The following is a 25,164-nucleotide window of genomic DNA, read 5'->3' on the forward strand; positions in this document are numbered from 1 at the left end:
TTTTCTTCTAGGGTTATTGCTGGGGCTCGGTGCCTACACTACGAATCCACTGCTCCTGGAAGCTATTTTTCCCTTTTGTTGCCCTTGTTGTTCATCGTTATTATTATTATTGCTGGGATGCATTGGATCGACCTTCCCGTGGTGCATCTCGTGAGTACCCATTCATTGGGGAAACTGACGATCCTTCCTAGCCGACTGAATCCACATGGATCCCAGTCACTTTCAAAGCCAGCAACAAGCAGCTCCTGACAGCTTTCAACCTGACCTGTTGACTGGCTACGGAAGAAGCGCAAACGCTAGAAGAAGATTATTACTGCTGGATAAGACAGAGAGAAATCAAGAAAGGAGGGGAAGACAGACGGGGGAGAAAGACAGACACCTGTAGACCTGCTTCACCGCCTGTTAAGCGACTCCCCTGTATGCAGGGGACCGGGGGCTCAAACCAGGATCCTTAAGCGGGTCCTTTTCGCTTTGCGCCAAGTGCGCTTAACCCGCTGCGCAACTACTGTGCGGGCCCCCCTTCTCTTCCTTCCTAAGTCACACCTACACCTGTTACTACTTCTGAATGCCCTTCCCTTTTTTGTTCCCTCTTCTCTCTCTGGGTCCTGATGTAATTGGAGTTCAGCGCCCTGTGGCCATCTTCCCTTAGCATTTCTCCCTTTCTGGGAGTATGGACCAACATTATTTATGGGGTGTAGAAGGCAGGTCTGGCTTCTGTAATTGTTTCTCTGTTGGACATGGGTGTTGGCAGGTTGATCCATACCTCCAGCCTGTTTCTATCTTTCCTTAGTGGAGTAGGGCTCTGGAGAGGTGAGGACTGGTGAGGCTGTCTGCCCATGGAATTATAGTTACACCTGGGTAGAGAGGTGGGGCTGGAGTACCAAAGGGGCTTAACTGGGTGTACCACCACCCGATCCCATCCCCTTCCCTTTCAATTTCTGTAGTTATCCAAAATAATTTTTTTTAATCTTTAGCAAAACTAATGATTTCAAGTTTAATAGATATGTGGCCCTTAAGTATATAAATGTCATACAACTCTTTTTCTGCCACAGTCACTAATAAGCTGAGAATACATTCAGCACTTAACTTTGGACAAATAATAATAATAAATTTAAAAAACCCAAAATGGAGGAACTCATATTGCCTAATACAAGGAAATCAAACATTCATATAGCCATTCAAATGTAGATTAATTCAGTCGTTAAAAAATTTGAACTTAAATTTTGATTATTTCACATTTACAAGGCTACACTTCTCACCAGTCATCAGGTAACCTTTGGCCACAAGACAGTATTTTAAAGTCATTTGTAATTGAAAATTTCTTTATATTTTAAATTTGCTTCTCTATACAAACTTCCATGAATTAAGTTGTCATCAAAATCTCATCTTTATCCTATTTAAATCACAACTCACAAGAGTTGCTTGTGAATTCCTCCTCATTGCGAGTATACAACTAAAGATCTGCCAAAAGTAACTAATGAAAAAATTATTTGTCTGACTTTTTGAAAAGTGAATTGGCACTAAGTGAATTCTTGGGGAGGTGACTCCTTAAAATACATTCCAAATCCAACTGAAGTAAAATCCCCATTCCTGATTGTTTTCATGTAAGGCCTGGGGTAGGGACAGTAAGTTGTTTAATACTTATATACACCAGAGTATTTTTAACACTGCAATATTTATTAACTAGGTGAGGAAGTTAAACACCTATTAACCGAAGGTCATCATTTTAAAGTAAGAAAAAGGAATACACACCTTAGTATGAAAATGTTCCACCAAGGCTTAAAAAAAAAATTTTTTTTCCTACATATATGTCTGGATTGAGATTGGAGTGAAATGCAAGATGTACTTAAATAATAGAAGAACATGGAGCTGTAGGTGGCATTTCTATCTTTTTAATTTTTTTATATCATGGTTATTGTACACTTGATAGGACATATTATAAAGTGTTCAAAAATGAACATGTAAAATATAAATTAAAATATTTTTATTCAAAGCATTTTAAAAATTATAGCATATTTATTTTATGCTGTTAGTTCTGCCAAACTACAACTGAGCCATGTGAAGCATAAAACACTTCCAAAATTTGTATGTAAACTACATTTTTAAAACAAAAAGCAGTCTTAACACACCTCGAATTTTAGATGCCAATGTACATTGCCCAAGTATATAGCTTATATCAAGAGTATTTAAATATTTCTATAGTAATTTGAATAATTTCTTATATTTCCAATTATACAAATAAAACTGATATTAGAGTTGACCAAAGCTGACCAGGGAAACAAATGAAAACTCTTACTTTTCAACACATTACACTTTATTATTTGTTAATTGAAAGCTATTTCTATCATTTATTCTTACTGCCCTTCCTCTTTTAGACAAGTTCATCAAATTTTAAATTTTGGAAAGCCAATACCTATTCCTTTTTAGTTCATTGAATATTTAAGAAGAAAATGTCTAGAGAAAATGTTGAAACTTAAACAAGTCAATTCAAATGCTATATACCTTTTCTGACAGTACTCATAAGTGCTCCAGGTAAAAATTCTATATACCAGATTACAAACAAAATTCTTAAGATCATTACAAATATAAATTCTCTTATTACAAAAAAAGAAAAAACAATCCCTCAAGATTTTTGTCATTTAACTATACAGAGGAATTACATTCTTTAAAGTATGTCCTCATCATACACATTATTAGTTGCTATCATCTTTCACACTTTCGGTTCTTTTCAAGGCATTTACATTATGTCCCATCCCCAAAGGCTACATATTTTAAACTATTTTAGTACTGTAACACAGTGGGAGTTTTGGATAAAGAAGCCTACATTTTGTTTAAACTGCATCTGTAGGGCACTACTACAATTCAAAACAGAAAGGGAAAAAAAAGGCACCAAAGAGCCCATGTTTTCCTGTACTATTCTGAAATTTACTCCAATTAAGTAATCGATAAAATTATCATGCTATGCATGCTATGCACTTTCTGCTTAAGACAAAGGCTAAATGATGATGGTTTATGCCTACATAATGGAAGTGAACCACTCAGCTCTTGATTTGTCTGCTCGGGCGTCAGTACAAAAAAATGGAGTTTAAAAACTTTATCTACTTGGAAAAACAGTTCAAAACCACTGCACAAGTTAATATACTCGCAGTTGAAACTATTCCTGAAGCTACTATTTGCTGCAGTGTTCAACTGATAGTTAAATTTAGTGAACACAAAATAGCTTAGCATGTTAACCTAAAGTAAAGCAGGATGGCTGTATGCACTAGAAATACAAATAGGAGACTTCCATTTTCTAGTAATTATAAACAAGCCATACAATTTAGTGTTCGCTAACTATAAAAGATCTAAAATAGTTCAGTTTAAAAAAAAAAAACCCTGTAGCTCTCCCTCTTATTAATTAAAATCCAAGTGCCAAATTTCTTTACAGGGTCCATAACATTAAAAATATCTATCAATTACCAAGTTACCTAGACTTTGCAAGATTAATCACTCGATTTCAGCACATGAGAAATATGAAATGTGCAAAAGATCCCAAGTTAATATGTATGGGATAACAAGTGCTTCTTGAACCTAAACATTATAATGAGTTGTAAAGCCTCATGATAGAATAAGACTGAATTTCAATTAAAAACTTCTGAACTATTGTGCATCTTACCAAGTTCCTCATAGAACTGCTTTCTTCCAAATTCATCTTAGAACATCTTCCAAAATAGCTTTCCATTTCTCTAGTCAAATTATTCACACTACTTGTGATTTAAAAATATATATCTCACACACATAACTTATGCTTTCTTGCTTATTTCAGTGTTTACAGTATTGTTAAACATACTAATATACATTGTTAAAAACGATCTTATAAATAATCTATTTCAACCTTCTTTGGCTAAAGGTACCATTCTCTCTCTCTAATTTTATACAAGTGTCTTATTCAGAAAGTGCTTCCTGTGAGAACTGCTTCCAATGAGTGCATTAAACTTGCAAAATCTAGTTTCCCACAATATACAGTACTACCCTGTACTAGCAGTCCCATATTTACAAAGTATCTAAAACTTTACAGCAAATTCATTACTATATAAAAAAAAAGTGCAATTCTTTCTCACCCCATATTCTGGAGCAATGACATTCTTCATATTTTTCTACAGAATAGCAGCCTATGATAAGCAAATAAGGTGCTTAGCTTATGCCCAAGGATCTACTTTTTAAGTAAGCTGGGCAGTATTTTTCTACAGTGGAAGAGTCAGTATTCAGGCTACTGACGGAATGGGGCTCCTGTCAGGTTGGCAAGCTCTATGAGAGCAAGGGCTCCATGCAGGCGCTCCCGCTGCTCCTGTAGCCGGCGCTGGGCACACCTCTTCTCATCATCCTCCTCATCAGATTGGAGGTACTCGAGAGGGTCTTGCTGTTCCTGATCAGCCTTCTGAACAAGCTTTCCTTTCAAGGTAGGGGTCCGCTGCTCTCTTGTTTCCCAATACCTGTGTAAGATGCATACTGATTAGTGACATGGTAGACATAAAATTCTCAAATATTTTAGGTTTCTTTAAAAAAAAAAGTTCTTTACCAGAGTATTATTTTATGCTTTAGTTTATTAAGTTAGAATGTAATTTGACATATATTTTCAACTACAGAGGAAACAGTACCAAGTTTAAGACACTGAGGAACCTCCTCAAATTCCTACAATCAAAAGCTGATAGCCTGGGTCTCATACAACTCTTTTTATTATTATTATTTTTTAATCTTATCTATTTACTACACAAAGACAGAGAAATTGAGAGGGGAGTGGGAGACAGAGAGACACCTGCAGTTCTAATTCACCACTCATGAAGCTTTCCCCCTGCAGGTGGGGAGCAGAAGCTTGAACCGTGGTCCCTGCAGGCTGTAGTGTGCACTTAGCCAGCTGCGCCACCACCTGGCTCCTCTTACAACTCTCTGATTACATATTTTTGTCATTAAACGAGAGCTTCCTCAAAGATTATATGCCTGTCCTGCCAACACCCATGTCCAGTGGAGAAGCAACTACAGAAGCCAGAACTCCCACCTTCTCTACCCCATAAAGAATTTTTGGTTCAGACTCCCAGAGGGGGGGAAATGTTAGGGTGGATATAACCAGCGGGCTCTGAACTCCAATTCTATCAGAGAAAAAAAGAGGAAAAAGAAAGGGCATTCGGATGTAGTAATAGGTGTGTGACTTAGAAAGAAAGAGAATGCAGGACCCATAGGAAAAACTGGGCAAATATATGTAATTATACATAGGCGGCTATAGAAATACGATGCCAGGCAGTGGCCCACCTGGTTAAGCATACACATTATATTGCACAAGGACCTGGGTTCAGACCCCAGTTCCCGCCTGCAGGAAGTGCTGCAGGTGTCTCTCTGTCTGTCTGTCTGTCTCCCTTCCTTTGTTCTCAATTTCTCTCTGTCCCATCAAGTTAAGTAAGTCAAAGAAATGTTTTAAAGAGAAATAATAGTCAACCTATATCTGAACATCGGTAGGTATACTACAGTTTCCATTCTACGGAATGGGGACACAGAACTCTGGTGGTGGGAACACTGCAGAATTGTACCCCTGTTATCTCATAATTTTGTAAATCAGTATTAAAACACTAATAATTTTTTAAAAGAAAATATGAAAGATTACATGTGAAATGAATTACAGTAAAATAGAGAAATAATCAAAACCTTTTTTAATCTCTATAATAGGTTCTGACAGAAGAGAAATTTTAAACCCACAAAATATAACAAGTGGATTAATATCTACAACATATAGAAAAATTAAGAGCGCCACCATCATTCTATTAAATAGGCAACATATATGTCACAAAAGAAAATGCAAATTTCTACCTTCTTTGCAAGAAATGCATATGCAAATGACAACACCATTATATCCAAAAATAGATACAGAAACTTGGAGTTCAATATTCATAGTAGCTTCATATAAAAACAAGCCAACTGGGAGTCGGGCTATAGCGCAGCGGGTTAAGCGCAGGTGGCGCAAAGCACAAGGACCGGCATAAGGATCCCGGTTCGAACCCCGGCTCCCCACCTGCAGGGGAGTCGCTTCACAGGCGGTGAAGCAGGTCTGCAGATGTCTATCTTTCTCTCCTCCTCTCTCCATTTCTCTCTGTCCTATCCAACAACGACAACAACAATAATAACTACAACAATAAAACAACAAGGGCAACAAAAGGGAATAAATAAATAAAATAAATATTAAAAAAAAAAACAACGAGCCAACTGCTATACAGGTGAATGAATAAATTGAAGTGTTAACTATACTATGGATGAAGGAGGCAGTGTGAACTGAGCAGGAAGAGGGCAGATGTGGCGCAGTAAACAAACATAATCCCTATCCTTGCGAACATGGAAGTCCAACAGAGAAGACAGTGGGTTGTTAGCAAAGTCATGACAAATTTTTGCATAGAAAAATATACCATGACTTTTCCAACAACCGAATAAATACAGATAAAGAAGTGTATGGTAGAGGCTTTAAAAGGGAAATGAAAGCATCTACTAAGTGGACTGCACCTTGTTTATTCTGGTGGACTGGCGCAGAATAGGGAAGAACTTCTTTTTCTTTTTTCAAGTATTTTAATATCTATTTATTTATTCCCTTTTATTGCCCTTGTTTTAGTGTTGTAGTTATTATTGTTGTTGTTATTGATATCGTTGTTGCTGGATAGGACAGAGAGAAATGGAGAGAGGAGGGGAAGACAGAGAAGGGGAGAGAAAGACAGACACCTGCAGACCTGCTTCACCGCCTGTGAAGCGACTCCCCTGCAGGTGGGGAGCCGGGGGCTGGAACCAGGATCCTCACCGCGATCCTTGCACTTTGTGCCACATGCGCTTAACCCGCAGCGCTACAGCCCGACTCCCGGGAAGAATTTCTTAAAAGTAGTGTTTAGCCTGAGTAAGAAATGAAGAATGAGCAGAGTGGCTAAATGAAGAAGGAAATGCACATTGCCTGGCAGAAGGAACCACAACTGTGATGGCGATGCTGATGCTGAGACATCAGAAGCCCATCTGGCTGGAAACAGGTGTATTGCCTAAGATAAGCAAAGCTCCAGGAATACAGCTGGCATTCTAGTCTTTATCTAAAAGGCAAAAGAGGCCCTCCATGTAGGAAGCACTGCACAATTAACTGCTGCTGGTTTATATGTAAGAGGTGATGCCTTAAAATATTCTTAAACTGGGGGAGTCGAGCCAAGTGGTAGCGCAGCAAGGTAAGTGAACGTGGCCACGCAAAGCCCAAGGACCAGCTTAAGGATCCGGTTTGAGCCCCCGGCTCCCCACCTTCAAGGGAGGTGAAGCAGGTCTGTAGGTCTCTTTCTCCCCCCCGCCCCCTGGCCCCCTGTCTTCCCCTCCTCTCTCCACTTCTCTCTGTCCTATCTAACAACGACGACATCAATAACAACAACGACATCAATAACAACAACAACTACAACAATAAAAGACAAGGGCAACAAAAGGGAAAATAAATATAAAAAAAATGTTTTAAATATATTCTTAAACTGGGATGCCTTTAATCCAAATACTCTCAGATTAGGACTTAGGCAGCTGCGTACAGTTGTAGACCTGGGAGAGCACACAAATTGCCATATGCAAGGACCCAGGTTCAAGCTTCTAGTCCTCACCTACAAAGGTGGAAGCTTCATGAATGGTGAAACAGTGCTGAAGGTGTTTCTCTTTCTCTCTCCCTAGCTTTCTCTTCCCTGTCAATTTCTATTTTTTAAAAAAGGCCACCAGGAGCAGAGGATTTGTCATGTAGATACCAAATCCCAAAGATACCCCTAGTGGGGGAGGGAAAAAAAAAGTTCTCAGAGAAAACATTTTAGACTGGCTTAATTTGTTTATACTAGCTATAAAATGATACTTTTTGAAAGTTTGCTTTAAAAGAACCTCTAGGATCTATCCCCCACAATAATAAGCATATATATAACCTTAACAGTAAGAAAATGAAGAGAAGCTATACTGATGATAAATGCAATAATAAACTCTTTTAAAGAAACTTTTTTAGTGGCTGGGTGGCAGCACAGTGGATTAAGTGCACATGGTAAAAAAAACTTTATTAAAAAAAAAAACCTATTTATTAATTCAGCCAGTCATCAAACTTGGGATCCCAGGATGGAAAGTACAAAACTTTATACATTGCCCACTTCCAGGGCCACAAAACATTTTTTTAAACTGGAGAAAACCCTTAGTTTTGTGGTTTTGTTTTGGATTTGCTTCCAGGGTTATGGCTGGGGCACAGTGTCTACATGACAACTCCACCACTTCTGACTAATTATTATACAGGAGTTTTCTATCACACGGACCCTGACATTACAACTCCATGATTTAAGGAAATAAAGAACCATTTCAAGTCATTTCCCAAAATATGTGTAAAAGCAATTTATTTAAAATGAGAAAGCAAAGTCCCCAACATCAACCCATGTGCTGGGTGGTAAGGAATTCTCCAGAAAGCCTTACTTTGCCAGCCATTCAGCAGCAGCCTGGTTGTCCGCAGCCTGGTGCTTACTCAGTGCATCTGTGGGCTCCTCTCGCTTCAGTCTAGCATAAGGGTGCTTTGGACAGTGGCGGTTGGCATGGGTGAATCTGCTTAGACAGCCTTGAAAACATGGAGGAAAACACTTATCAGAGTCTGGATGTCCAACAGACATAGAAAGCATTCAGTTTCACTGATCTCCAAGAAAAGTAAATTATGGTAAAATTTAGCATTCCATAACTAGGAAGGAAGGAAGGAAGGAAGGAAGGGGAAAAACCCTAGGCACAGTATGATCAAAGCTGGCGAAGAGAATAAGAAAAGAGTTCTTTTGCTTCTTTGTCACCAAAAGATTAATGATAGCAATCCCATTGGAAAGTGATTTATTAGCACAAGCCTGAGAAAATCATCTTAAGAAACTGTAATAAGAATTACAAATGTAGGGAGTCGGGCTGTAGCGCAGCGGGTTAAGCGCAGGTGGTGCTAAGCTCAAGGACCGGCGTCAGGATCCCGGTTCGAGCCCCCGGCTCCCCACCTGCAGGCAGGTCCCTTCACAGGCAGTGAAGAAGGTCTGCAGGTGTCTGTCTTTCTCTCCCCCCCTCTGTCTTCCCCTCCTCTCTCCATTTCTCTCTGTCTTATCCAACAACAATGACATCAATAATAACTACAACAATAAAACAACAAGGGCAACAAAAGGGAATAAATAAATAAAATAAAATAAAATAATTAAAAAAAAAAAAAGAATTACAAATGTGGTCCAGGAGATGGCCCAGTGATAAAGCTTTGGACTCTTAAGCATGAGGTCCTGAATTCGATCCCTGGCAGCACATGTGTCAGAGTGATGTCTGGTTCTTTCTCTTTCCTCCTATCTTCCTCATTAATAAATAAATAAAATCTTTAAAAAAAATTAAAAACGTCATTTTTAAGAAAAGTGGTAAGTTACTGACAGTAGCAGTGTTAAAAATCATACCCTTGAGGGAGGGTTCAGCGCATTTGTGGGGGGTGGGAAAACAGTTCTTTTGTGGTGGGAGTGGTGTGACACTATATTCCTCTTAGCGTATAGTCTTAAAAATTTAACTATTAATTCCATGTCAGGGGGAAAACAGGCTAACTTATTTCAAGTTCTATAACCGCCTGTATTTTAGTTTGAATATATATTTTTCTTTCGTCTAAGCACTTAATGCATCAAATTTGTAAACTGAATTCTGACTTTGGGTTTAAACTCTTTAAACAGTTCTAAATGTAAGTCGTTCATTCTTTAAAAATAAAACCGTTCGCTTGCAGGCGGGAAGCCTCACGAGCAGTGAAGCAGGGCTGCCGGTGCCTCCGTCTCCCCCCTCAATTTCGCTGCCTCTAACCCAGCAAATAATGAATCACTGAGTTTTTTATTAAAAACAACAACAACAAAACAACCCTTATTAAAAATGTCAATACAGTGCTTCCTTCAGTTTAATAGTTTTAAATGAGCATAAAAGCTTACTCTAATGGTTGCATTTACTTAACCTATCACTGCCCAGAAATCGAGCATGTGTCACAGACAAAGACAATTAGCAAGAAAGAAAGCTTATAAGGGCTAGGTGGTGGCACAGATGGTTGAGTGCACAACATGTGCAAGGTCCTGGGTTCGAACCCCCAGAGCTTACCTGCAGAGGGAGGCCTCATGTGCAGTAAAGCAGTGCTGCAGGTTATCTACCTATCTAGCTATCTCTCCCTCCCTGCTCAATTTCTCTCTGTCGCATCAGATAAAAGGTAAAAACGTCTGGGAGTACTGGCTTTGTTATTCAGGCCCAAGTCCCAGTGATAGCCTTGGTAGCAATTAAAAAAAACAACAAAAAAAAAGGACAAGAAAGCTTATGTTTTATAGTTGGTATCAAAAACCTCTCCTAAAAATTCAAGTTGTTTTTTTTTTTCTTTAGTATCTTATTTACTTATTTTGGTCAGACAGAAATTGAGAGAAAAGGGGGAGACAGAGATACCTGTAGCACTATTTCACCACTGGTGAAGCTTCCCTCCTGCAGGTGGGGACCAGGGGCTTGAAACTGGGGTCCTTGTGCACTGTGATGTGTGCACTCAACCAGGCGCACCACCACCTGGCCCCATTAACTCACGACTAGCCATTCCGTAAATTTAACTCCTACCACCATACCGTTTTCTGAACAAACAAAAGGTTTCTCTCCGGTGTGAAGACGCTGGTGTGTTTTGAGCTGTCCACTTTGAACAAAGGCTTTTCCACAGTCTGGATAATCGCACAGATAGGGTCTCTCACCTAAGTAGGCAAATGTTGCATATTACTTCTAAGACACCAAAGTATTAAAAAGGGTAAGAATAAAAAAACAAAAAAACACCTGTATACAAAACAAACAAAAACAATCACAACCTCTGGATGCTAGGAAATAGTTCATACAATAGAGAGCACATTTCACTGCGTACAAGGAGCAGAGCTCGAGGTCCTAGTCAACACTTGCACAGGGGAAGCAGCGCTGTGGTTTTTCTGGGAAGTGACTGGTTAAGTAAAGGCAACCATTAGAGTAAGCCTCTAGGTTCAGTTTACAACTACTAAACTGAAGTAAGCACCTCTGTCTGTCTGTTTCTCCCCCCCCACACCTCCTTTCTTCCCTCTTTTTTTAGAGAAAAGGAAAAAGAACCGACTAACAGAAGCAGTGGAGTTATGCAAGTACAGAGCCCTAACAATAATTCTGGTGGGGGGGAAAAAAAGGCAAGGCCTCTACAAAGCTGTAAGTGGAAATAATGACAATGCTTGAGATGACGTCAAGCAGCTTTCCACTTAGAAATGCAGTAACTTTTTTTTTTTTTGCCACCAGTGTTATCACTTGCATGATGAATCCACTACTCCCAGAGGCAGTTTTTTTCCTTTCTTTTTCTTACAGCAACAGAAATAAGGAAAAGAGAAAAGGAGAAGAGGACAAACAGATACCTGCAGCACTGCTCCACCACTTGTGAAGCTTCCCCCCATGAAGGTGGGAACTAGAGACTTGAACCTGGGTCTGTGCACATGGTAATTTGTGAGCTCTACTAGGGCACCACCACCTGGCCCCAATATTTTCTTTAACTTTTAGGCCTTGAACTTTTAGGTTTGCAAATTCAAATCCTAAAATGATCACCTACAATCTATCCCATACTTTTCATCCCCATAATCTAAATCACTAGCTCTGATTAATACTCTCTCAACCCTTCCTCCCTGTTGGAGCTTCCCAGCAGACAGGCAGTGCCCTCTACCTCTACCAACCCCTCCGACAGCCTCCAGCTGGCTTCTGGTTGCTCTCCCTGCACAGAACTTCAGATGTAGCCTGCACAACTATTCTTGCTTAGTGAAAATTACCTGCTGACTCTTATTTATTATTTTTTTATACTGGGGCTCAGTGCCTACACCATGAATCCACTGCTCCTGGAGACCTTTTTTTTCCCCTTTTTGTTGCCCTTGTTGTTGCAGCCTTGTTGTGGTTATTATTGTTGTTGTTGATGTCGTTTGTTGTTGGACAGGACAGAGAAAAATTGAGAGAGGAAGGGAAGACAGAGAAGGGGAGAGAAAGACAGACAGCTACAGACACGCCTCACTGTCTGTGAAGCAACTCCCCTGCAGGTGAGGAGCCAAGGGCTCAAACCAGGATCCCTACGCTGGGTCAACCCACTGTGCTACTGCCAGACCCCCACCTGCTGACTTTTAAATGACCCCATCTCCAATATCTGTGCTATCACTACCAGACTAGGATGGAGAAGGGGGTGGAGGCCAGGACTTACTTATCTTTACTTTCTTCTTGGGGATTCATTCTGGCCTTGAAGTGGCTAGTTCTTCATTTTGTCTACACTCCTTGAAAATCCAGTTTTCTCTGCCCACTGATACTTCCCCAATCCTGTAGGTTCACATGAAACCCCTATTTTCACTTAAGGTCAAATAATTGAGTCATGTGTCCCATCACTAACTTGATACACTGCGTGTTGTCTATGTACACTGTCCTTATACAAAGATGCATAATGTCTTATCCTCTGTTTCAAGTCCTATACATGACGCAGTGCTAGGCTCAAGGAAAAGCTCAAAAAGCCAGTAAGTTATAGTTAAACTTATTATTTCTTGAAAAAGCATTATCTGATCAACAGTTATATACTGGTTCTTTCCATATGAATCAAACAGGAGTAGTCAGTTCTCCCTGAATGTTCTCATTACTCAGAACTGTACTAAATGACTTTGGCAAAATGGAGATAAATGAAACAAAGAATTGTGGTCCAAAAGGTGACACAGTGGATAAGACATTGGAACTCTCAGACATGAGGTCCAGAGTTCTGCCCAACACTGAATGTTTCTCTCTTCCTCTGTAATGAATAAAGTTTAAATAATAAATAAGCTAAAAGATGTATGCTGTGTGAGAGAGTACTTAAAACAGTAAAAGTTTCTGTTTGTCTGTGTTTGCATAGCTGGGACCTCAACCACACACGGTTTTATACTCCTGTCACTTCACTTGGTGACTTATCATCTCCCATGTGACAATGGGGCCTTTGAACCTCAGTCATGCACATAACAAGGCATTTACCCTACCCAGTGATCTATCCAGCCCAAGAGAAAAGCTTTTAATAAAGCATAGAGTCAGAGCTTTAACTGTCACGTGCAGATATTGGGGTAAGTTCTCTAAATAGAAAGTAGTAGGGGGAGTCGGGAGGTTGCGCAGCAGGTTAAGCGCACGTGGCATACAACACAAGGAATGGCATAAGGATCCCGGTTCCAGCCCCTAGCTCCCCCACCTATAGAGGAGTCGCTTCACAGGCGTTGCAACAAGTCTGCAGATGTCTTTCTCTCCCCCTCTCTGTCTTCCCCTCCTCTTTCCATTTCTCTCTGTGCTATCTAACAACGAAGACATCAACAACAATAAAAAGCAACAAGGGCAACAAAAGGGAAAATAAATAAATAAATAAATATTTAAAAAAAAAAAAAAAGAAAGTAGTAGGCCCAGGCCTTGAAGCACTGAGTGACACACAGTATGTTAGTGAGATCAGGACGGGGATTTTTCATTCTGCCACAAGGTCTGGAATCTTACCTACACTAGTAGCACATAACTGTAATCCACCTATATAAGGGTATTTCAGACTAGTTAGAGTAAAAAACACCAAAACTCTAAAAAGCAGATATATGATCAAGTCTTACTGAATGGTACCTGAAGCCACCTTAGCTCGTAATGATTCAAAATCAACACTTTACTTTTTTTCAGGTATTTTGTTAAGAAAATGCTATCTTAGCATAGTGGTAAACGTACCACCTCAACATTACTTTCTGTAGCAAGAACAAGGGACCTCTGCATAATTCCTGGCTCTGTGGTATTTTTTTATTACATTTAAATTCAAGAATTCACAACATTCTCCAGTGAAATTTGCTTCGCTTACCTGTATGAGTCCTTTTGTGAGCTTGGAGTGATTTCTCCCTTGGAAAAACCCTATTACAGATGTTACACCGGATTCTGCTAGACGAATGCTCTCCCTCATTAATTAAATCACGGACAGTATCTGCTCTGGGTCTACCACGTCGGATTCCATCCTGTCAAAATTTTGCATAAACCTTAGTATAATTAATTCTTTAAGCGTTACTCATTAAAAGCAAAGCATAATAAATTTTGTGACTCTTTCTTGAATGACATCAGAGACTGGCAGCATTAAAAGCACATCCTTCTGTAGATAAATAAATAAATGGAGCAAAACTTTGTCAGGATCAGCTTTCTCATGACCTGGAAGGTGGCATGGTAGCAAAGTGCTGGGCTTAGAAACACGAGGTAATATAATCCAGGGAGGTACTTCAATCTCTTTTTGATTAATAAGCAAATCTTATAAAAGTAGAAATTTCGAGTACTCTGCAAACACTGAGTCAAGAGAGACAACTTAAAACAGTAGGAACTATGTACATGAATACATGCCCTTGGTTCTTCCTTCCCAATAGTAGGAAAAAAAAAAAAAAAATTCATTCTCAGTATAGGAACTGAATTCCTACCTCCAGGGAGAGAAGACCAGACATTTTATTCTGAAAGAAATGTATTTTTCTGTTTTGATCAATCTGGAGGTTACCCAAAGGGCTACTGATGACACAATGCCACAAGGCTAAGTAACTGATAAACAACAGGACATTATTTCTCACAATTTTGGAGGCTGTAAATATGAAGGTGCCAATAGGTCAGGTGAGTCATTACCAGCATCTTCTGACTTATTTCCTTGCACGGTAGACGAGGTCCAGGATCTCTTCAGAGTCTCTTTCATAAAGGCCCCCCACTCAGGAGGGCTCCACCCTAATGACCTAAGCACTTCCTAACACCCTCACTTCTGGGGATCAGAATCTCAGCACATAAATTTTGGAGACACCCAAATACTCGAACCATAGTATTAAGCATACCATCAAACACTTAATTGGAGACTCAGAAGACAAGAAAGGAACAGAGAGAGGACTGGAAGAAATAATAGTTACAATCTTCCCAAATATACTATGACACACGTCTAATCACCCAAGAAGCTCAATGAACTTCCAGAAGATTGAACACAAAGATAGTGGTAGGCAAGGAGGGCTAACTTATTTTATGGGTATGTGAAATTATACTCATTAGACAATAGTTATGTGAACAATTAAAAAAAAAAGAGAAAAAAAGAGACACACAAGCCAAGAGATATTAAAACTTAAAAAAAAAAAAAAAAAAGGCAAAGAGGATCTTTAAAACAACAAGAGCAATTCATCACATACATGGGAGTCCTGAACAGGAGCAACAGTTAGTCTCTTAGTAAAAGCTACTGAAAACAATGGAATGGCATGTTAAAAGGAAATATATAATATATATATACACACACACTATATATGGGGGGGTAGAGAAGGAGAGAGAAATGTAGTCGTTTGTTGGCTGGCTTGATTTTCATCACCAGAGTTATCACTGGGGCTCAGTGCATATAAGACTCCACCATTCCTGTCAGCCTTTTCTTCTCTCTTTCTTTCTAGATAGAGGGGGGTGAGGAGAGAGAAAAAGGAAGGGAAAGGGGAGAAGATAGACCATAGCACCACTCCACCAATCATGAAATTTCTCTCTGCAGAGGCTCCCCTGTGGTGGCCAGGGTGCTTGAAACTGAGTCCCAGGCTAAGTTAAGAGCTTATTACTAGTTGACCTGCCCTATAATAAAGTTAGTGCTTCAGACAGACATGAGAGGACACTATACAGTAATGCAAAGTCATACAGAGAAAAAATGAGCACTGCTAACTACATAAGCAGTTAACATAAAATCCCTTAAAGTCAATTATATCTTAATAAAAATGGGGAAAATTAAATTTAAAAATACTCAGTAATATACTACTTGACTCCAACTGGGTCACACTCAAGAAAAAAGAGGAAAAAAAGTATTTCTGGCACTGATGGGGCGTGGGGGATCAGAACCCTCAAACATTGCAAATGGGAAAACAAAGTGTTACATTCATTATAAAGATTAGTTTGACAATGTGGTACAATGTACATACATACATACATATACAAAGAAATACATTTATAAGCAGAATGCTAATTTAAAGAAATCAAAGCACAAAGGCCACACACTATAGGCTTCCATGTAATAAAAAATCCAGAATAGTTAAGACCATAAAGACAGAATACAGCAGGTGGTTTCCAGAGACTGTGTGAAGGGGAAATAGGGAATTAACCACATAATGGCTTGCTATAGGAGTGACAAAAATGTTTTAGAACATGGTGTAAATGGTCTTTGCACAACACTGTGATTCACTAAATGTTACTGAATTTCACTTTGAAATGATTAACGTTGAAAAAGGAAACACAGGGAACTGGGTGACGGCACACCTTACAATGCACAAGGACCCAGGTTCAATCCCCAGTCCCCAAAAACTTCACAAGTGGTGAAGCAGTGCTACAGGTGCCCATCTCTGCCTCCTCCTCCTTCTCCTTCCTTCACAATTTCTCTCTATCCAAAAATTAAAAACAAAATTAAAATCAAAACAAAAAAAAAAAGAAAATCCAAAGATACTAAGTTTTTTTTTTCTTTTAGATTTAGAAACAATACAGTATTTTAAAAAAAAAGAGAGATGAGGGAAATACAGAGAAAAAAGACACAATACTGCTTCACCATTTACAAAACTTTGATCCATTTTAAGCTCATTTTGGTGTAGTGTTAACTGGGTCCTGTTTCATTTTTCTACAAGTGCTGTCCAGTTCTCCCAGCACCATTTGTTAGAGACCTTCTTTTCCCCATTGGGCAGTTTTGGCCCCTTTGTTGTGTATAAGGTACCTATACACATGTGGGTTTAGCACTGGGCTCTCTATCCTGATCCATTGGTCCATATGTCTATTTTTGTTCCAGTGCCACATTGTTTTAATTACTATTGCTTTGTAGTATATACAACCTGAAATCAGGCATTGTGATGCCTCCATCTTTCTTCTTTTTCCTCAGGAGTGTTTTTCCCATTTGTGCTTTTCTATATAAAATTCCACACACATTTTTTTTGGTAAATTGTTCAATTTCCTTGAAATATGGCATTGGGACTTTAATAGGGGTTGCACTGAATCTACAGGTTGCTTTCGGCAAAACTGACATTTGAATGATATTTATTCTTCCAATTCATGAACAGAGGATGCTCTTCCATTCCGTTGTGCCATCCTCTATTTCTTTTAACAATGTCTCATATTTTCCTTGAAAAGGTCCTTCACCTCCTTTGTTTGAGTCATTCCTAGATATTTTATCTTTTGGGATTCAATTGTAAATGAGATTGTTATCCTTGGGTTTCCTTTCCTCTGGCGCATCTTTCTTATAAAGAAATGGCACAGATTTATGAGTGTTGACTTTGTAATCGGCTACTTGACTTGATTGATTGATGCTTTCCAGTAGTGTTTGGCAGTTTCTGGGGTCCTCTAGGTATAACAGCATATCATCTGCAAATAATAATTCTACTTCATACTTTCCAATCTGAATTCCTTTGATATTTCTTTCTTGCCTGACTGCAATGGTGAGGACTTCTGGAACTCTGTTGAATAGAAGTGGTGAGTAGACACCCTTGTCTAGTTCTTGATATTAGGGGGAAAGATTTCAATTTCTCCTCCACTGAGCACAATGTTAGCCATGGATTTGTCACATATATATATATATATATATATATATATATATATATATATATATATATATATCCATACATATCCTTTATTATGTTGGGGAATTTTCTTTCCACTCCCAATTTCTTGAGGGTCTTTATAATAAACGGATGTTGGACCTGACATCATTAATTCTCTAACCAATGAATTAACCTTAGACCTAATAAGCTTGGCAACCTAGTAGAAAGGCCCAAAGACGGCAGACCCCATAAACTAATACGGGTTGGGCACAATAAGTGACACTCAAGGCTTTAACAACTGGGAGAAAGTAAGTCTAAGCTCATCAGATAAAGGATTACAAAAGCCTGATGGGGGCAAGTGATTGGCTCACTTAATGACAGCCTTTTTGGCCAATATCAGACCAACCCATCACCTGAGGCCCTAGTTAGGGAATCCTTGGATTCACACACAAGGTATGATGGGACTAGACCTCTAGTAGATCCCTCTCTCCAGTATCACTGGTCACTTCCATCAGGAATGTCATCATAAACCCTCGTGGCCCACTCCAGGACCTTGCCTTCACTGAATAGTAGCAATGGTAGGAGCCACCCCACTCTCCAATGGGAGGCTGGGCCAGCCTACTCTGTCACTCAAATAAGACTGGTCCTGAAATGAGTGCAGCCTAGAATGTCCCCAGTTCTGACCATGAACTGCAAGCTCAGACTGACAGGGACTCAGAGGTAGCACAGGCTCCTGTGCTGAACAGGACTATATATGGGCCCTGGGTCAGGTGGATGGGGTAAACAGTTAATTGTATTTATATATTGTCTTCACGTTTGGGAGCTACTCTCTGCCCTAATTCAACTTTCTTACCCCTATTCTCAACTCTGACACAATATTCCAAGACGATATTGTAGTTCACCTACACACTATCAAACTCAAGCAAAAATTACTAAATTTCATGGGCTCCTAGAAACATACCTAAAATAGACTTCCTAGCTTCTTTCCACCCTAAGATCCCTATTCACATCTGCTCTATTCCTACTTTTGTGTTTCTGTTTATTAAACATTTTGTCCTGCTTTATATCTTACTGCCTTTCAGCTACCAAGTAGCAGATGTTATAATTATTCCATCCTGACTTCCCTGGGCAGACAACCTCGCCAATGTGCTCAAGAATCTCATCTCTCCAGAGCACTACCCCACTAGAGAAAGATAGAAATAGGCTGGCATTAGGGCTCAGCCTGCCAATGGCCAGTTTAGAAGCAATTACAGAAGCTGGAACTCCCACCTTCTGCATCCCATAAATAATTTTGGTCCATACACCCAGAGGAGGAGGAATGATGGGGAAGATGACCAGAGAGCTCTGACTCCAACTCCATCAGGACCTGGAGGGAGGTGAGGAAAAGAAGTATGTAATGGGTGTGGGTATGACCTGGAAGGGAAGAGAGGGCCAGACCATAAGAAAAAAATGGGCAAATATATATGTATAGACAGATAATCACTGAAATAATAGCCCATATCTGCAACTTTGGGAGAACTACTGCAGTTTCCAATGGAGGGAGCTGGGATATTGAACTTTGGTGTTGGGCACAGTGTAGAACTATACACTTGTTACCTTGTAATTGTGTAAATCAGTCTTAGGTCACTAATAAAATCTTTTTAAAAGTATTCAAAAATTAGTTCTCTTCTTCCTCATATTCTTAAATACATAAAACAAGCTGCTAAAAATTAATGAGAAGTAACTAACTAGTAACCTGGCCAGGCAAACACACCCAGTAGAGTGCACACATTATCATGGGTGAGGACCTTGGTTCAAACCCCTATCCCTACCTGCAGGGTGCAAGTTTCACAAGCCCTGGAGCAGTCTTTTTCTGTCTCCCTGCCCTTCCCTCTCTGTTGTATGCTTTACATTGGGTTGTTCTAGTTCTCCCCCGCCAAGAAAATTGGATCAGTCCAGTTAGTTTCGCGGGCCTGCTTGGCCCTGCCCCTAGGAACCCGGACAGAGTTCCTGAGTTCGAGAGTAAGAGAGAGTGCTGGGCGCTGCTGCGGGGGAAAGAGGCAGCAGAGTTCTGTTTGGTGATTAGTTTGTCTTAGTTTATGAATCATTGTTCCTGAATAAAGAAATACAGCTGCCCTGCCCAGCTGTTGTCTCCGCGTCTCTGTTACCCGCCTGTGAAGCTAGCCCGGCCAGCTGGAGTCGCCGAATTTTAACAACACCTCTCTCAGTCCCTATTTCCCTATAAGAAAAAGAAAAGGAGGGATGGGGGAGACAGCATAATGGCTATGCAAACAGACTCTCATGCCTGAGGCTCATAAATCCCAGGTTCAATCCCCCGCACCACCATAAACCAGAGCTGAGCAGTGCTCTGGTGTTTCTCTGTGTGTGTGTATGTCTCTCTTTGCAACTCTCTCAAAAATAAATAAAAATTTTTTAAAAAGAAAGAAAAAGAAGAGGGGGACAGGGAACGGCCACCAAGAGCAGTGGAGTCATCATGCAAGCACTGAGCCACAGTAATAACCCTAGACAATTGGAAGATGCTGATGGATGACAGTTATCTGAAGTTGTGGTCTATATACACAATGGAATACTACTCAGCTATTAAAAAAGGGTGAATTCACCTTCTTCGCCTCATCTTGGATGGAGCTTGAACAAATCAAGTTAAGTGAGATCAGCCGGAAAGAGAAGGATGAATATGGGTGATCTCACTCATAGGCAGAAGATGAAAAATAAGAACAGAATGGAAAACACAAAGCAGAACTCCACTCCAGCAGGACTGGAATTGTTGTATTGCATCAAAGTAAAAGACTCTGGGGTGGGTGGGGGTGGGGTGGGGCTCAGGTCCTGGAACATAATGACAGAGGAGGACCTAGTGGGGGTTGAATGGAAATGTGGAAAACTGAGAAATGTCACACATGTACAAACTATTGTATTTTACTGTTGACTTCTTCTTCTAGCGTTTGCCCTTCTTCCGTAGCCAGTCAACAGCGTCAGGTTGAGCCTGATGTAAAGTTTCGAGACCTCCTTTGAATCTGGAGAGGTGGCAGTCGTTGACTATGTGGGTCATAGTCTGTCTGTAGCCGCAGGGGCAGTTCGGGTCGTCTCTGACTCCCCAGCGATGGAACATAGCGGCGCACCGGCCATGGCCTGTTCGATAGCGATTGAGGAGGGCCCAGTCATAACATGCTAGGTCAAAGCCGGGTTGACGCTTGCAGGGGTCTGTGATGAGGTGTTTGTTCTTTACCTCAGCTGACTGCCAACTCTGTAAACCATTAACTCCCCAATAAAGAAATTTTAAAAAAAAGAAAGGAAGAAAGAAAAAGAAAGAAAAGAAACTTATCTGAGATGATCCACAAAGAGGCCAGGCCATACAACACAGATCCCACAGTGGAGAATTAACCTCATGAATCCAGTCTAAGGGCAAAAGGGACACAAAACAGGAAGGCCTGGAATATCCTACAGCAGAGGAAAATTAGACCAGCTCCATTCCCTCCAGAATTCTACATTCTAGGAGAATATAATGCTAATCCCAATAATGCCAAGCAGTATCATGATGAGGGGTCAAGTAAGTTGGTAGATGTTCAATATTCTTTCCACAGGCAAAGGAAGCACACCATTGGACAAAAATAAACAAGACAGCAAGAGAAAACTGGCATCGGGTGTACAGGATTCAGATGTTCACATCTCCCCCTAAGAATAGTAAACAGTCTGCAGATGAACACAATTGTTCTCAGATCCACAGCTGTTACTGCCTGTGAGTAGTGAGAGAAAGGGACATAATGCTTTTGTATCTCATTTTCCCCAAAAATGAGCAGACCCATCCTGATTCATCCACAGTACTGTGAGGAGATGAAGAACTACCAGAACTTCAAAGTAGCAAAACAAAACAGAAGAGGACTAGGACTAGAGTGTACCATTTGCAAATCCTCAATTCACTATGTTCCAGATCTTTTCTCCTTGATAAGGAGAAGCTAAATTCAAATAATGAATTTTTGGAACTATAACTGAATTGCTGCTTTGATAAAAAGACAAGTTAAAAAAATCAATTCACCCAGTTATTTCAACTCATTTACAATATCTAAAACTATGTGAGAAGGAAAAAAAAAAAAGTAGGGAAAAGAACAGCCTTAACTTCTGCTATATTTTACCTGAGACAAACTGGGAAGAAAATCAAAATTCATGCACTGTGTAAGCAATTTTTATTTAGGATTTCTGAAGTATTGGGTTAAAAAAGTGTACCTATAAATATTATCTTGTAACAATCTCACATAATTCAGTTAGATTAAATAATAAATGTAAAAACTATTTCAGTGTTTGTACATACATGCTTTATTATGCTCAACTGTGTGTTTTTAAAACCTGTACAATGTTCAAAACATCAGGAACCTAGGAGGTGGTGCTGTAGATACATCTAGGCTCTCAAGCATGAGACCCTGAGGGTCAATCCTCAGCATGATAGGTGCCAAAGTGATGCTCTAGTTCTCCCACCTCCTCTCTAAGTAAGTAAATATTTACAGAACATCTATAACTGAGCAATGTTCTAGTGGGGGGAAAAAAAAACAACCATACATCTTATTATGTAGATATATTAACACAAAAATGTCTATGCTACCCAGTCATCTTACTAAGAGCTACCTAAAGACAGTCAACCATAGTTGTTTCCTTCATAAACCATGTAAAGTTTTTGTTTGTTCTTTGAATTTACTTAAAGCAGTTTGTGTTAAAGCACATAGTTTTATGACTCTACAGTGACATTAATAACAAAGTATGTCAAGTAACTCAGGTTTGGGGTGGGAGAGACAGCATAATGGTTATGCAAAGAGACTCCATGCCTGAGGCTCCAAAGTGCCAGGTTCAATCTCCCCACACCATCATAAACCAGAGCTGAGCAGTGCTCTGGTGTTTCTCTCGCTCTCCCTCAAAAACAAAATAAATAAAATATTAAAAAGAAAAGTCACTAACTCATGTTTCAAATAGTTCCAACATCTTTGCTACTGCATTTGTAAAATGGCAAACTTGTTTTGCCAAGTATAGATGTACTGATTTACTTGATCTAGCTTTAACAAACAATTATATCAGCACATAATATAAACTGCTTACTAGCCTTACAAAAGCACATTTTATTCATCACAAATAATTACTGAAGACCTTTACCCAGAAGAGATTAAAGTCTAGCGGTCCACCAGAAATAAATGGCCCAGTCCCTCCCGCAACCTAGTTTATAGGGTTAAGTACATAAAACCTAATGCATATATTCTATAATCTTAACAGAACACGTTTTGGGACTAGAAGCAACAGAAACTCGACCACAGCCACATTTCTCCCACTACCTAATGATGTCCTTCTGGAGTCGCTGGTCTAATTCCTCTAAATCTCGGTTGCCGGATCTGCACAATGTAGGGATTTGAAACAAATAGCTACAAACTTGCCAGCTCTCAACTGTCGGAAACTGACAGCGGTTCGAGGTAGTGACCATATCGAGAGATTTCACCTTGTGTTCTGAGCAACTGGGTGCTAGATGAAAGACACAGTGGGTCCACCTTCCGCTGGGGAAGAGTCCCTGACGTCTTTTCCTCTTCTGCAACTATCTCTGCAAGGGATCACTAGCAGGACAGGGGTACTGGCAAGGATAAACTGTCCAGCCCCTTCCTCCCCAGCACCTAAACCCTTCCCACCCTCTCCAACAAGAGGACTCCAGGGTCCACTCGACTCTGCAGGGCCTCCTCTCCATCCCACCTCCTGCACATGCCAAGCTGAGCCCCCGCCTACTGCACCTGCAGGCTGCACCGCTCGGGTCTAAACCCGCAGCCACTCGGCCCGCGTCACGTGACCCGCCCCCCCCCGCGCGCTGGGCCCAGTTTTTGGCGCGCGGCAGTGACGTCAGCGCCCTGTCACCCGCCCCCGCCGCAGCCCCGGCGACCTCGCATTTTAAACTCGGCCCCGCCCCGCCCTCGGAGCCAGCGGGCGCTGCCGGTCACCGGGCCGCGCCGTTAACCGGCCCAGCCGCCCCGCGCCCCGCCCGTCGACCCGCGCCGCTCACCTTGAGGTGGCCGCTGTCGGGGCTGCTCGCTTCCTCCTCGTCCTCACCTCCCGAAGCGGCGGCGGCGACAGAAACGGCCGGCGGGGGCGCGCCCTGACCCCGAAGCCCCGAGTGCTCGGAGGCGGGCAGAGCGGCCGAGGCGGAGCCCCCCGCAGCCCCGGGGCTAAGCGTCACGTTGTGCGCATTCTCTCCCCAGCGCCACGGGTACACCATGAAGTCGCTGAAGCCGGGACTGGTGGGGATGAGCGGCGGCGGCGGCTCGGGCTCCCCTCCGCCGCCGCACGTGGGCTTGATCGGGGTCGTCCTGATGACTGAGACGAGCACCCGCTTCGGGGAGTCGTGGCAGAAGATGACGGGCTGGGGCGGGCTGTCCGCCATCGGTGCCTCCATGCCCCGGGTCACCGGCCGTCTCCGGTCCGCAGCTCCGGGGGCGGCGGGTCGCACTCCCTGAACCCGGGTCCGGTCTGTCGCTCCGCACGCCCGCGCTGCTCTTGAGTCTCCGGCTCTCAGTCCCGCGGGCTCATGGCAGACGGTCGTTTCCCGGAATCTCCCTGCGCGGTCGCCAGGGAAGGAGCGCAGCGACGCGGAGTGGCTCGGCTGGCACCGGGCGGTCAGGGCCGAACCCCAATTCCGGACCGAGCCCGCCCTCCGCTCTGTGGACTCCCCCAGCCCCAACGCAGCAGGCTGCAGAGGCGGAAAGGAGCAGACGACCTGTCTTGAGGTGACAGGAAAGCTGGACCCCGCGGAGCCGAGCCCCCCGAAAATAACAACCTGCCGCAGCGGTCCCAGCTCCGGCTTTTCCCGCGTTACATTTCGCGCCTGGGCGGAACCAATCACCGCGAGGCCCCTGCCCGCTGGCCGCAGCGGCGAGTGACAGGTGACGCGAGCCAATGGCCGGCCCGCAACTTCTTGCCAGCAAAAAGGGGCGGGGTCAATCCTGCGCGCGGGTCCGTTCTGCCTCGCCATTGGTCGCAGCTCTTCTATTCCACACGTCCCCCCACCCCCAACCGCGGCCTAAAGGACCCGCGAAGTCTGAAGCGCCCAAACAAGCCCGCCTGGAACCCCGCCCCCGCCAGCCCGGCGCGCGCGCAGTCAGGGGCGGAGGCCGGCGTGGGTGGGTGGGAAGGGGGGGCTCGGGCTGCTGAGCCTGGAGGCGACCGTGAGGGGCGAGGCCCGGAACGGTCGTTGGTTGGCGAGGGCGCGCGCCGGCCGGCTCCACCCCCCTCCGGTAGCTGTTGGGCTGCGGTTCCCGCGCGTTGCAATTTAAAGAGCTGGCGGCAGCCCGGTCGCCTCCCTTCTCCTGCTGCCAAGACCCTTGTCTCTTCTGCGAGGAGTTCCCTGGAGCCTCCTAGAGGGCCCTGTTTCGTTTATTTATTTATTTTGAAACAGTTTTCATCCTCTGCTGCGCTGTGGATGAATCAGTCCACTCCGCGTTTCGTTTTCCCCACCACACCCCACATCCTCCCGGTTTATCCCGGGCAGAGGGTGGTGACAGCAGTCTGTCCAATTCTGACTGTCTGCGCTGTGCAAAGGCGTCTTGGAGGTCCCTCTGCAGCTTGCGTCTCGGAGGGGACCCGAACCCGAGCG

At 42.2% G+C, this 25,164-nt stretch overlaps 1 protein-coding gene and 1 long non-coding RNA gene across 2 annotated transcripts in view; both read right to left on the reverse strand.

Annotated features, from left to right (window-relative positions):
- The window catches only part of LOC132540935 (uncharacterized), a 148,371-nt gene that overhangs the window by 56,490 nt on the left and 66,717 nt on the right, over nt 1–25,164 (reverse strand). The gene's annotated exons all lie outside the window — the stretch shown is intronic.
- Nucleotides 1,877–24,543, reverse strand: ZNF367 (zinc finger protein 367). The gene is made up of 5 exons (XM_007539877.3): nt 23,578–24,543; nt 13,868–14,018; nt 10,623–10,742; nt 8,464–8,602; nt 1,877–4,472 (listed from the first exon to the last, which is right to left on the reverse strand). The coding sequence occupies exons 1-5, from the start codon at nt 24,541–24,543 to the stop codon at nt 4,250–4,252; spliced, it is 1,599 nt and encodes a 532-aa protein (XP_007539939.2). The 3' UTR covers nt 1,877–4,249.

Source organism: Erinaceus europaeus, chromosome 10 (assembly GCF_950295315.1).
Source record: "Erinaceus europaeus chromosome 10, mEriEur2.1, whole genome shotgun sequence".
Classification (NCBI taxonomy): Eukaryota; Metazoa; Chordata; class Mammalia; order Eulipotyphla; family Erinaceidae; genus Erinaceus; species Erinaceus europaeus.